Source organism: Oncorhynchus keta, chromosome 29 (assembly GCF_023373465.1).
Source record: "Oncorhynchus keta strain PuntledgeMale-10-30-2019 chromosome 29, Oket_V2, whole genome shotgun sequence".
Classification (NCBI taxonomy): Eukaryota; Metazoa; Chordata; class Actinopteri; order Salmoniformes; family Salmonidae; genus Oncorhynchus; species Oncorhynchus keta.
In genome coordinates this window covers 46,080,309-46,094,642 of record NC_068449.1, presented here as the reverse complement: position 1 = coordinate 46,094,642, position 14,334 = coordinate 46,080,309, and the positions used below count along the sequence as shown (strand labels likewise).

The following is a 14,334-nucleotide window of genomic DNA, read 5'->3' as shown; positions in this document are numbered from 1 at the left end:
TGACGGACAAACTGATATAGGACCAGCTCTTAGTGGCCATCTCTGAAGCTGATTTGGAATGAGGACATGTCATCATGGCAAGTTATGATTGATTATGTTAAATGATTACTTTAGTTACACAGTAAAGGGAGTTGCAGCATTTCCCCCCCCCCCTTTTTCAGTTACGCTGGTCGAAATGCTGTCAGTTGAATGTGTCTTGCAACCCAAAAGTGTGCAAACTATGAATTCACTGTCATCACTCTGTAGCCTATCAAAGCCCAAGAAAAAGCATAAAGACAAACGACTTGTCCTGCCTGTTGTAAGATCCTATGAGATGTTTCCTTTAATGAACACCCCTTCAGGTATTGTTGCTATGTGGCCAGGTATCAGAGTTGTCATGCACCATTTGTTTTGAGGGGAGCACTGATGACTAAATTCAATATCCTATCGTTAAATCTGTGTTAAAATAAACAATATATATTGGATGAAGGATGGATGAGGGGGATACGTGCCCCCTCAGATTCAAAGGGCATAATGCTACTGATTAGGTATATTACTGTATGGTCAAAAGGGACAACTATAGTGTGTACAACAACCCATCACCATATGAACTACTGCTGAATATGACTGTGTTTTCCTTGCCCTAGCCTGGCTGTTGTTCTTTCTTGAGTATGAGTATGTTTTTGTTAAGATAGTTCACACAATTGTATTTTGTTGTTGTTCATGGATAAATCAGGTTTGAAAGTATTGTGCACTGTGTTTATTTGTACTGTTTTTACACTTCTGCACCAAACCACGTATGACACGCCCTCTTGGGGAAAGTTGAGAGAACTACATAATTCCCACCAGCCAGGCCCCCAATGAGTCACGACCGGACCAACCGCTGCTGCCAAAGTAAGATGCTTTGGTCCGTTGGGATTGGTGGCTGACTGGATATTTCCTGCTAAGAGTACCCAAATATTTCTCACTTTTTAAGTTACGTCCTATGTTAATATTTATTGTACAATAACCTATCCTTCTCAAATGTAATCTCCCTAAAGAACAAGACATACCTCCCACAGCATTGAAAAAAAAACAACCTTTGTGTCTGTGAACCAGTTTTATTAATTCTCAAGCAGAACATACATGATGGCCCTTTTATTGCTGATAGCATTCCATTCTGATTACCAACACTACATTCTTACAACCACCCCACAACCAAGTACAACAGAATTATCAAGCATTATTACCCTCTTCATTCTTAAACTGTTCTTAGCTAATTATGACTTTGACCAACCTTCTGGCAGTTCAGTGGGAAAACAGATGTCCCTTTTTATTCAGGTGATGGAAAAGCTAGCCCTCCAGTCAACACAGATTTTGTAATAGCTTTAGAAATCATGATTAAATAACTTTTTTTTAAATATATATAGCAAATCCTGATAGCGTTGTTGTTGAATTCCGGTTTAATGTCGAAGCATAACGTTTTAAGTAGTACTGATAACCCTGGTCACCCTCCCCGTCCCCAAAAAATGTAAATGAAATTCCTGAATGCGTACATTTTATAACCATTATTACATTATACCTTATGATAATATAACGACATTCAAAATCAGAGTTATTGCCATATAGTTTTGCGTGACTATGAGAGGAAAACGGATATTGTACATATTCACAACTTGACTTGACAAATGGCATGCAAAGACGTAAGGTACACAGAATTGGAATATAAAATTTAGTTTAGACCTATGGCTACAACGGGCCATACCGAGCTAGACATGACGACACAGTATATGGACATATATACGTACGCACGTGTGCAAACATTTTCACATAAACCTCATAGACAACCAAACATTACCCTAACATCATGATATGATTCTTCAAATTTCATTTAAAGATAAAATATGGCTTATAGTGTTATTCTCTGATGTTTTTGTTTTTAGAAAGACGTATGATGATTTCATTTTTTCCAACCAACCTAAAACAGGTGAAGCGAGGAATGTTTTTTAAATGTTAATTTCCGTTGCTAACTCTCTGCTGCAGGGGGCCAGAAAAGTAATCTAAAACTCTCACCAAGAAGGATACCGTAACAACCTAATGTAACTCCAATAAACGTTTTTGCTCGGCTACTTCTTCAGCATGTCTTGGAGAGGACCAGGGAGGTATTTCATGACCGTGTCCATGATGCTTTCCTCTTCGTCGTCGTCGTCTCCGCAGCCCTTGGGCACTGACGATTTAGGACGGGTCAGACTGCCCTCTGCAGACTGCTCCATAGCAGCCTGCGCCTCAGCCTCAGCCTCCTCCCTCTTCTTAATTCCGTACTGGAAAAACATGATGAAAGCTTTATAATAGAGATGACTATCAATGTGTCAGACTGCCCTCTGGAGAAAACGGATTGTAAAAGTAACAGCGTTATAATAACATTGTCTCAGAAAATACGCTTCTTATGAACGCCACATGGTTAGGAGGGAGATGGGGAGTGATACAGGAATGGTAAAGAATGTAAAGAATAACAAAACATTTAAGCATTAGGTCAGGAAATACAGGAAATATAGTGGGGGTGGAGTTATATTAGAATGATGTACTTCATAAGGGCATTAATTAACAATAATTTGGCAACATAAACGTTGGGCGCGTTCGAGCGCATAACTTTTGTTACGTCGTTGGTCACTGCCTTTCAAAGTGTGTTGCATTATGGTTATGAAAATTGACTGACTTGCGACTAGATGTCGATTGCATGGCCTTTACAAAGCTCATGTTATCAAAGGCAGTGGCATGTATTCATGGATGCCAAGGGAAGCCAGGCGTACCCAAATATTTGACCAATAAAAAATAAATAATACAATTCTAAAATAATTTGTCTTTTGTCTCTCTCTGTGTTTTCATAATTTTCTGTCAATTCTCAAGTTGCTGAATCTCATCTGAGAAATCAACGAGTGAGGGAAACAGAGCCCCTCTGTCTCCGTGTGTGTATTCCATGTATCTGATACTGTCTGGACCAAAAGAGTATAACATTTTGTCGCCGTAGCATTTCAATGATTAATGCCAGCAAGCAGTTGGCCACCCTTGATAAAACAATTATAAAGTATTTAGCCAATCAGCATTGAGCTGAGCTCAACTGTGGATTGTCCTGGTGCAGCAAAACACCCCGCAAGGGAGGCCAGTTTGGATTTGTCTTCAGACCAATGAAAAAACAATTTTCAGAAAAACGTCTCTGTTTTTGGTCTGCTTGTGTTGACGTCCTGCAGTGGCTAGCTTGCTAAATCGGCCTTTTCCTAAGCCATGGATGGAAATGGGGATTTTGAATTATAGTTTTTACTTAGTCATTGGCCTGTACAAAGAATGATGAAGGCGATTCAGATCTAACCCTAAATTAATATGTTGTACCACTGGCCTGAGACGATTGAATTTCAATATGTATCCTAGATGTCGCCTAGAAGGAGCATGTTAACTAGCTAGCTAACTTAGCTGGTTCATTGTTGCTCATGTAAGGAACAACAAAAACTAAAAGTGCACTGCACGATAGAGCCACAGACTGTTTTGCCAACATGAAAGAGAGGAGGATATCATTTGTGTTCAACTAGTCTACAAGTAGGGTGAGTAATAAAAAAAAAAGTGTTTTACTTGTGCACGCACACAAACCCACACACAGAAATCAGTACCATGGACAGCCACATGGTGCTGGAAAAGCGGTGCTCCTTTTGTCTTTGTGCTGTGGTTCTAAATCAGTAGTTAGTTGTTTTAGTAAACCATCAAACATGAACTTGCTTGACTATGCTGCAGGTGATAACTGTTTGTATGTAATATATATATATATATATTATATTTGCTTTGTGGACTTCACCGGACAGATGTTGCCTTCTGGTTTTTTGATGAAACAAACGTATGTGTAGTTGAATTTATTCCGCCACTTTGTAACCAGTCTTTTTGTTGTCACAGCCTTATTGTATATCGCGGTGGTGTATGATCGAATGGGTTACAGAGCAAACAACACACTTATCCCAACATCTGTTGTAATGTGTGTTTTTTACCGACTTGGCTTGGCTTCCTCAGTGATTTCACCCACCCACTGCTACTGATCAAAGGTCATGCAGTTTCTTATGAAGTCGCCTTCTCACCAACTGCACCGTGGGAGGAACTATTTGTCACTATTTGTTTGTTTGTTTGTTGCTTTTTATCTGACCCATGTGAACATGGACAAAAATTGGACAGAAACAGGAACAAACGTTACCAGGATTCTAAAGCTACAGGGGATACAAATGAAAGTGACATTTGAGACCTCTCTCTCTAAACAATTAGTTGTGCAAACGTTATGTTTTCGGTTTGTGAGTGTGTGATTATGGGGGTATAGAAAAGTTTATTTAGATATTTATACAGAATTAAAAATATAAAAAAACAATAGCAACAATGTTGACACTGCAATGTTGATCTGTGCCTTGCGGTCGGGAAACCCACTACAGTGTCCGACCTTCGGGCTGTTGCAGATGCACCTCCCCCGACTTCACTCTCCAACTTTTGTCTACAGTTCGGCTTCGTTAGGCTTACCGCTCAAACACACCCATTCTGTTCTAATGCTGTAATGCTGCTGCATATTACTGGGGTCCGTGACCTCGATGCTGATTGCACGTTAGCTGTAATTCAATCAAAATCACTGACTGGAACAGGCCTCTGGGGTTCGACCAAAATAACATTCTTTGTGCTCTCACTGTGCTAGGAGAATGCATGGCATGTCATCTTGTGGAGAAAGGGGGAAAAAAACTCCAAATGGAAAAGATGTATTAAAACTCGCCCTCTTGCTGTACAAGAAGAATGTTGTTTTTGTACATATTCTGCAAATCCGTTGAACGTTTTTGAATGAACTACTGGGAGGGAAGTGCAGGCTTTCGTTCCAACCTTGCAGTAACACACCCGATTCAGCTAGTCAAGGTCCAGACTGAGGACCTTGACTTATTTGATTTAGGTGTATTATTGCACAAAACTGCACACCCCGAGGAACCCTGGGTAAGGGCTATTCCAGGGCTATATATTACAGGAAATTGGGACAGGATTCGATACCAAATGTAGTGTGAGCCATTGTTGTACAGTAGACCTACGTAATAGCATGTTACAAAAATCTATTTTCTAACTTAAATAACAGAAACCTGGAGATGTGATGTCACCCACTCTGTTAGAAGTAAGAGAGTTTTGTGCACGTGTGGTGTGTGTATGTGTGAGACAGAGAGAGAGTGAAAACACAAATCTGTGCTAATTAATTTATCTCTCAGAACAGAAACCCAACTCTTCTTCCTCTGACATATTGTGCACAGCTGTTACTAGCGCCTTTGTGCTTTTTGGGTTATTTTTAGGATCTGTCAAAAAAACGTTTTTGTTTTTTTATTCCTTCCAAAAACAGAACTGTATATGTCTTATATGTCTTTATTTGTGTTTTACTACACTGTTAGAAAAAAAGTGTAGAAAGTCTAGAACCTTAAATGGTTTTTCAGCTGTCCCCATAGGATAACATTTTAAAGAAACCGTTTTGGTTTCAGGTAGAACGCTTTAGGTTCTAGGTAGAAACCTTTTGAGTTCCATGTAGAGCCCTTCCCACAGATGGTTCTACATGGAACCCAAAATAGTTCTACGTGGAAACAAAAAGGGTTCTCCTATTTAAAAAAAAACAAAATGTAACCTTTATTTAACTAGTTATGAACAAATTCTTTATTTACAATGACGGCCTAGGAACAGTGGGTTAACTGCCTTGTTCAGGGGCAGAACGACAGATTTTTACCTTGTCAGCTCAGGGATTCACTCTACCAACCTTTCGGTTACTGGCCCAACACTCCAACCACTAGGCTACCTGCCGCCCCAATGGGGACAACCAAAGAACCCTTTTGGAACCCTTTTTCTAAGAGTGTAGGCCAGTGCTACCAGGCTGACATCAACCTTGATATCATAGTCCGTTGAGAGAATTCAGGAGAGAGAGCAACCTTGAGGATGAGGGAAAGGAGGGCTGGAAGGCAGAGGTCATCCTGTCTTTGGCTGTCTCTGCCGTTCTGCTTTTCAGAGTCTCTATTCCCTAGCTGTTATCTTCCTGCACGGTGGTGGCTAGTGGTTACATAGCAACCTCCACTAGCAACCATGCAGCAGTGCATCAGGCAGCTGAAGAGGAGCACCGCTTTAAACACGTTGTAACATGGGAAATGTAGTCCTTCCGGTAGCCAGATATGAGTAAACATCATTTTACAATAGTTTCCCGTTTCTTACGTTTAAAACTGACCTTTCATTTTTGCCTCGCGCCTCGGGTGAGCCGCGTCGTGTATGACATTTTTTTTTTGTTAAGTGAAAAAAATCTGCGCTAAACTTCCAAAAAATGGGGGGCCATGCCATGAAAAGGGGGAAATTGTTTTGTTTCTGTCAAGCGAGTGAACAGTGGCCTCGACTGCAGCTCCATTAGCTGACCCCTTCTCTCACTGGGGCCTCTGCCAGTGTGGAAACAGGATAGCTAGCAGCTCTATACCGTCGGACCAAACTCACTTTCTCTTCCTGTACAGTAATTAAATGTTTTATTTTGTTAGTGTATTTAGGCTGTTTGAAAAGGTTCGAATCCTAAGCAACCTGCCTTACAAGTGCTATAAGCCAACATAGCTACTTTACTAGGTCAAAGCTGTGTGTTGGAACATCTTGATAGAGTAAGGGTGAAGTAGGCCTTGTGAATTTCCTTTCTCTTTCGGCTTCAGATCTGCCTACTTCTCACCCCCCAATTTTTTTGGTTTTTAGTAATAACTAGGGCCCGGGAGTTTTTCCAGCTCAGATCAAGAGGTAAAGAGAGAACTCAGGGCCCAACATGAACTAAAATTGCCAGTTGATAGAAAGGCAGTGTGTATAACTGTTCAACGTCACATTTATTATTTACCTTGTCTCTGATGCCTTGTCGCATTGATTCCCTCTCCACTTCCATCTTTGCATATTTATCTTTCCTCTCCTCCTCCTGCTGCCTCAGAGCCTCTTGTCTTTCTTCCTCTTTCTTCTCTGCATCGGGGTCGGGCTCTTCCTTGTCTCCTCCCATCATCTTGCCCACATCAGGTGGCCCTCCTGGGTAACACAAAGACATAGGGCTTGTTCGACATTGCAGCCGACAGTGCAGGCGACTGCCGACCTGACTGATCTACAAATCACCTTGCACCAGAAATAACTACTCATTATTTGTAGATCAGTCAGTCAGTCACCATTTACCCACAACGCATCATGGATTTGATGATCACGGACACAGCCATTGGCAACTGTCAGACAGGCTTACTTACTTTTAACATAGACTGTCATATTGTACGGTAGGCCCAAACAGACCGCATTTACATACATTTTTAGTCACAGACACATTATCCAGAGCAACTTTCAATTGACATCCAGCGCCTTACAATCAGTGAAGTAGTCACATTTTATTTATTTTTTAGATCACTGGGACAAGGACGAGGGAGCACTCTTGTCATTTTTTTCCCCGTACAGAATATGCAACGAGATTAACTGTTTTCGGTGATCCTCATACAATGAGAAACTAAATCGTGTTCTCATGTGGAGCCATCCATTCGTAACACAAGTTTTACTCGCACGTTTCAATGCAGAGAAATGCTGAATGTCAGGAAAAATGTTATGTCACAGTCGCAAGCATTCTGCCAAATGAGCAGAACTGTTACAGTCCGAGGTATTGCCCGACAGTGCCTCACGACTGCATGCTTGGTCATGCGAGAGAGGGAGGGGGAGAGAGAAAGAGAGAGATAGAAAGAGGGAATTCCAGGAGACTGTTGTGCCCCCTGGGGTGAGCTGCTAGTCTGTTTTTTCTTTTCTTTTTCTTGCTCATCAGCATAAAAAAGAACTGCAGCAAAACGGAGAGCAAGAGAGATAGAGAGAGAGAGAGAGAGAGAGAGAGAGAGAGATAGAGAGAGAAAAGGGAGACTGCTGCTCCTGTAGCCGGTCGGTGGGTCAGGGCTTATAGAGCTGACTGCAAATCTACATTCTCTCCCTGATCAGATAGAATCCAGGTTATATAGCATGGTGTCACCAAACTGAACACCATACAATCACTGGGGAGCACACTCAGCAGAGTGTTCAGTCTGGTTTAACCAGGATATATCCAGTCCAGGTTAGTTTCAGCAGTTTCAAAAACAGCTGTGCTTAGTAATAGGCAGCATCATCAACCCCCCACCTCTGTCTCTCTCTCTCTCTCTCTCTCTCCCTCCCTCTCTCTGTCTGTCTCTCTCTCTGAGTTTGTATTGTGAGTTGATATGGGCAATAGTTATAAATAATCACAGCTGGTTTTTGGTGTCGTGTTCTGATGATGACTGCAGTGTGTGTTTTCTGTTTCATTGCACGCCATGTGCTTTGAAGAGGAAGGAGTGTTTCATGCCGTCGTGGGGCACATTAGATTAAGGATTAAAGAGGGCCCTTTATATGAAACTGTGTAACTATGCATCATCTCATAAACCGTCTTGCTCGCCCTCCTCCCCCTCCTCCTCCCCCTCCTCTTTGTCGTCCTACTCCTCTCCGTCATTACCACTCCTCGGGATGACGAAGAGTTCTACTTACAGTTCTACTGTCTCTACCGTTTTGACATTGGTGGGGTATAATTCCTTATTTATAGATTCTGGGCTATGCACTGAAGGAACTCAAGGTCACACACTCACTAAGGAAAATGATTAGCTTTGCAGTACAGAGGGAGGGAGTCGGGGAGATACAGGAAGCAGTTTAGTGCACCCCCTCGCTGATACAATCTCATCTAAGTGCTTTTGAATAATGAGATTAGCTTTGACTTTCAGTCAATTATCGAGCTAGAAGAGCATCTGAAGATGCCTCCATTCTATTTTCTGTTGAGGAAAGAGAAATAGTTGCCCCTCGGCAGTACAGTACCCTTCACAAGCAGGATAGATTCCCTGCAGGCTCAATAAAACTGTAGGTTTTCTTGGAGGTTAGAAATATGGCTGTTTCTCCCCTAGGCTCAATTGAAGTCTAGGTGGACCGAAGCCTCACCGTTATACTGGATCTCACAACTATCAGATCTGGTCCCTTTAGATCGGCGGACGCCAAAGGGAAATAGGCTGGCTAGAGGAAAGGAGGTTGTTTTTAGATTGGCTGTTAGTCTTTCATAGTCCTGTGTGTGGATGTTCCTTTTCTCCTTCCATTCCAATGTTTCCCATTAGGCTCCACTATGTGGTGGCGTGTTGTGGGGTTCATTTGAAGGACTAGGTCTTGGTCTGACACTGGTCTTGCTCAAGTTCAGATCCTCCTCAGATGAATCTTGAGCTGCTGCCTCGGTCATGATGACACACTGGGTCTCGGTTTGATCCGGTTTGTGCCAAGTCAGCAATGAGACACACCTTGGCCCAGATTCCATTGAGTGTATGTTTGCTATCATAAAATAGCTTGCACATCCAGTTTCGGCATTCACGGCCTCTATTCACAAAATGTCTCAGAGTAGGAGTGCTGATCTACGATCAGATCCGCCCTCTTATGCATTATGATTTCAAAAGCCAAACTGTTCCTAGATCGATCAGCGTTTCCGACGCATTGTAAATACGGTCCCAGGCAATCGGAAGAGGAGTGTAACAAGGAGGAGAGTTGTACTAACATGTGTATGAGTCATATGCCATAACAGCAATCTGAAGAGGCTGGTCAATAATCTCCTTCTGCACTTCTTCTTTGCACATCAATCCATGACAGGAAGGGTGCAAGTGCACACTGCAAGCAGCAGTGGACTGGGGATGCGTCTGAAATGGTTGCCTATTACCATATGGTCCTGGTCAAAAGTAGTGCACTATGCGTAGAGAATAGGGTGCCATTTGGGAAACACATTTGGGTGATGGAGTAGTCAGTGAGTGTGGTGGATTCTGGCCTCTGTCACCAGCCACCTGGAGCTTGATTGTCCGTGTGAAATTGTTTTTCATCGGTCAGGTGACAGAGACATCATGCAGGGATGTATAAGAGTTCAGATACATGGAAATCAGAGATGAGATTTGTGGATAAATGTGTGATATATATATATATTTAAAACATGATAATAATTAGTTGTGAATTATGTTCATCAAGTTTTTTTTAAATGATCATTTATTGACTGGCGTATTTAATTCCTTGATGTGTCTGTTGAGGAGTCCATCTCTTCTGCTTTACTGTCTTCACTGTACCTCTGCATTCAGGCTCTGTGGTTTAAGTGGACTACCGCGGACCAATGAATGAAAGTTATCTGTTTAAATGTGTTGGCTGACAATCAACATTATATTTGCGACAAGTATCTCAAAGTTAACTGTAAGGGAAAAATGTATTTAGTTAAGCCTGAATTAGTTCAAATGATACAAAAACATTTGGTTGATATTCACAGATAACAGGCGGGATTATATGAGTGTGAAGTAGAATTAGAGTGTAGCTGTGTGCATCTGCAATCAAACACTTTAAATGCTGGTATGTGGGAAAGGGGCAATGCTACTGTTTGTTTCGGGATTCTTATCATGGAGACGGGTGAGAGCACGGGGGCTATGCAGAGAGCTGGTGGTTGGTCCTGCATTTCAATGAGAAATGTAGCCTACCTCTCGCAATCTCGACTCCCACACACAATTTCTATAGGCTGCTCAGCCAGTGCAGCAGAAGACCCCAACAATGCAGAAGACCCCAGCAAATATGATGGAAAAAGTACCACAGGTGTACAGCATTATATTTGTCAAGACCAGGTGTTCATCAAGTTTGACCTTAACATTTTGTTCTAATATAGAGTCTACATCAGTTTGGTCCATAACGATAAAGGGACAATGTTAGTCTAAAAAAAATTCAATGTTATGGATATAGCTTATAACTATATACCTATTCATTAACTTAGAAATAATTCATAGAGTTGAAAGAATGGCACACGTAATGTATTTTCCCATCCCGTGTACAGTATATGCTGCATTGCCTTTGAGTGTCCGACACGACCCTGGTAATGGTGCAACGCGTTAATCAACTTACCTCCCATAGCTGCCTTCATTACAAAATTCATGATGATGCTTTAAGTCTTGCCTCCCCTCAGATTCACAGTTTCACGTCAGACAGGACAGATGCTGCCCAGGTGCCAGGAGAAGGAAACCTTAGAAATTAAGACAGTAGAGGTTCAGTGGTTATATTGGCCCATAACTCACTTTCTCCATCAATGACCGTGTGTCTCTGCACCCTCCTTTTAGTTTGCAAATGGAATGGTGTGATTTACAAACAAGATGCGTTGTTGGCTACACCTCCTCCGGGTAGTGCTAACCTCAAATGTATAGCCCACTCTATTTTACGAATTTATTCTGACGGAGATGAAGGTCAATTTCGAGCGGTTTTCTTGGGGCATATTTTGTAAAAAAAAAAGGCTATAAATTGACGGCACTAGTGTCGTAAATAACCGCCCCAACGTTGGTATAACGTAGCCTAGTACATTGCATGGGGCCAAGCTTTCCTGTACTGTACATCAAATGGGAAGAAGCAGCCTCATGTAAGCATAGGCTACCAGACACGATATAGCACCCCAATGCCGAAAACAGCGTTCATTTGAACAGGCAAATATATAAGGCTAATCAATTCCTCGAGTCCATAATCCGCGTTTAATGTCAAACTTTAAATTGTCCGGATTCAGTCATATGGTTTAAAACCCATATGCACGGTGAGTTTTAGCCTACGACGTCCCAAGTAGCCTAACCATAATCCCAATCATGGCTAATTTGAAATGAATAGGGCCTACGATCACGTTTGAAAAAAATATTCCCTTTTATTCGGGACACATAACCTTGTCTGAACCCACACACAGCTACAAAAGCAATGGCAAAAATCACTTCCTTTCTCGGGCGAGGAGCGATTTCAGCACCATTGTTGGGGGGACAGCTCCCAATTCGTCCCACAACATCAACATCTCTTGTGTCTTACGATCGGGACATGCGATTACCTTTCCGAGCGCCTTGGATCTCTCAAAATAGCAAAGTTATCCTGGCAAAATATGGAAGTTGTCGCGAAATAAAGAGGGTGTGGAGATCCTTAGATGCTCACTCTGAGCATCCCTGCCGTATTTCCACCGTCTTCCTGGCTTCTGCACAACGACTGCACGCGCGTCAGGGGAGGGAACTGCAGTTGCTGTCTGATGATGAGGAGAGGTGGGTAATCACATGGAGTTCTACCAACCTTCTCCCAAACGTCCCACGCCTTCACTGACAAAAAACTGCCCCGGACTTGCAACGTCTGCTCCCCCTAGTACCCAAGATTTGGCTACTAGGTTACACCGTTTGGCAAATCGCCACTTTGATACCCCAGCTTAGCTATATATAAACTCTCTAATAAATGTACCTTCAAAAGTCTGACCTAAATGTTTTCGCAAATAGGGTGAATGCACACTTCAGCTGACGTAGGCTTCTTCTGTAGGTTACTCACTTCATGCACCATTTCGTTAGCTCGTTAATTCATTAGAATCGATATGTTGATTTATTTAAAGGTGGTTACAAGATGTTTAGTCAGCGTTCTAGTCTATATAGTTCGGTACTGCGCCGAGGTGCAATGTGTTTTATGTCGGATAATAATTGATTGGATTTATATAGTGCTGTTCTACCAACTGAGGTACTCGCAGCGCTTTACACAGTAGGGGGAAACTCACCTCATCCACCATCAGCGTGTAGCGCCCGTCTGAGTGAGGCACGGGGACCTTTTTTTGTGCCAGAACGCTCTCCACACATCAGCTAGAGAGGTGAGGAGTGATATATACCAATTAGGAATGAGGGGGATAATTAGGTGGCCATGATGGAATGGGGCCAGGTTGGGAATTTAGCCATGACACCGAGTTAACACCCCTGTCCCACCCAAAAGACGGCATCCTATCCAGGACAATGTCCCCGTCACTGCGGCATTGAGATCTCCTCAGACCAGAGGGAAGTCCGGCCCTCCAACACAACTTCCAGTAGCATCTGGTCTCCCATCCAGGGGCCGAACAGGACAGACCCTGCTTAGCTTCAGATGCAAAATGCAGGGTGTCACGCTGCTGGTTCGATTATCATGGCACGCTTTGTTTTAGAGATTTGAAGCTTGAAATCCGAAATTGTTTTTTAATGTAAAAAAAAAAATCAACAAATAAAGCGTGGATTGTTCTCCATTCAACCCTGATTCAGAATATACACTTTTCATACTCATGGCATGTTTGGTTCAATAGCTATTGTCGAGTTTGAAAACCCCCCACACAAAAACAATGTCCGCGGAGTATCTAATGTAAAACGGAATATAAAACAAGCTCCTTTTCTAGTCAAGAATCCAATTACCCCGACAAAAATGGTAATTTCAATGAATTTTCCTCCAGCCACTGTGACTTTGCAAACCTGCATGAAAACAACGCTAAATGAGACCAATAAGAATGTGTTATAGGCTTAAACCACTGTCAAATGTAGGGAATGGATAGAAGAGCATGTTTCATTCATATTCCCCACCAGGCTCCAAAGATGCTCAGAAAACTGTTTTAAAATGTCATAAACCATTTCTTCCCCTTACCTTTTATCTTAGTCTTATCTGAAGCTGAATAAGTGTTTCTTTGTGGTGATAAACAGGGTTTGGGTCTGGTACATTCATTCCACATTCCAAAAAATGATACACAGGGTCAACAAGCGTGTTTTTCATTTCTACTGCCTGTTGTCGGTTATTTGAAACCATTCCGTTTGTAAGTCAAGTGAGCATCAAAACAAAATGCATGACATTTCAGTTGATGCATTGGTGCACCTCATTTAAATTACAGCAATTGAGCTTAAGACAACCAGACAAGGTTACTCAACTTTTTATTTTACTTTTATTTTACCACGTTATCCCATTTTCAATGGAGAATATGGACAGAAAAATCAACCAGGAAATAAGAACAATAAACAAAAAAGCTAAATGACCCCAAAGAGAGGAGAAACAGGTCTCCTACAACACTGCACATGCCCAGAAGCTACTGTATGAATTAACTATTCGTCTGCAGTCTCCTAGCTGCTCCCTCAATCTCTCTCTCACCCTCTCTTCCTCTCTCTCTCCCCCTCTTTCTATCTCTCTCTTTCGATCTCTCTCTTTCACACACACTTATCTCAGCCACTCCCCCCCCACCTGCCCCACAGTCTCTCTTTTGCTCTCATCCTCTCCCCATCTATGAGTCTCTCCCCCTTTCTCCCTCCATCTTTCCAATCTCCCCCTCTTCACTTTTCCCTCCCTCGCTCCCTCGCTCCCTAACTCCGAAATGAAATTTGCATTATTTAACAGCCCCAGCAAGGGTGACTTCGTCTTGGCGTGCTTGACATGCTGCCTGCGCCCCACTGCCTAGTGCTAGTGCCTATATACCAAGCCCCACTGCCTAGTGCTAGTGCCTATATACCAAGCCCCACTGCCTAGTGCTAGTGCCTA

General features: G+C 42.4%; 1 protein-coding gene across 1 annotated transcript; it reads right to left on the bottom strand.

The window, feature by feature from the left end:
- Positions 1 to 1,059: 1,059 nt before the first annotated feature.
- On the bottom strand, positions 1,060 to 12,190 carry LOC118362996 (complexin-1-like). Its single transcript, XM_035743751.2, has 4 exons — positions 11,876 to 12,190; positions 10,924 to 11,041; positions 6,851 to 7,029; positions 1,060 to 2,279 (listed from the first exon to the last, which is right to left on the bottom strand). The coding sequence occupies exons 2-4, from the start codon at positions 10,952 to 10,954 to the stop codon at positions 2,085 to 2,087; spliced, it is 405 nt and encodes a 134-aa protein (XP_035599644.1). The 5' UTR covers positions 10,955 to 11,041; positions 11,876 to 12,190; the 3' UTR covers positions 1,060 to 2,084.
- Between the last annotated feature and the right edge of the window lie 2,144 nt (positions 12,191 to 14,334).

Excerpts from the sequence above, each read along its gene's own strand:
- LOC118362996 (XM_035743751.2), bottom strand. The coding sequence starts at position 10,954 with ATGAATTTTGTAATGAAGGCAGCTATGGGAG. Across the intron at positions 7,030-10,923 it reads AATGAAGGCAGCTATGGGAG|GAGGGCCACCTGATGTGGGC; the intron begins GTAAGTTGATTA and ends TGTGTTACCCAG. Across the intron at positions 2,280-6,850 it reads GACAAGGCATCAGAGACAAG|TACGGAATTAAGAAGAGGGA; the intron begins GTAAATAATAAA and ends ATGTTTTTCCAG.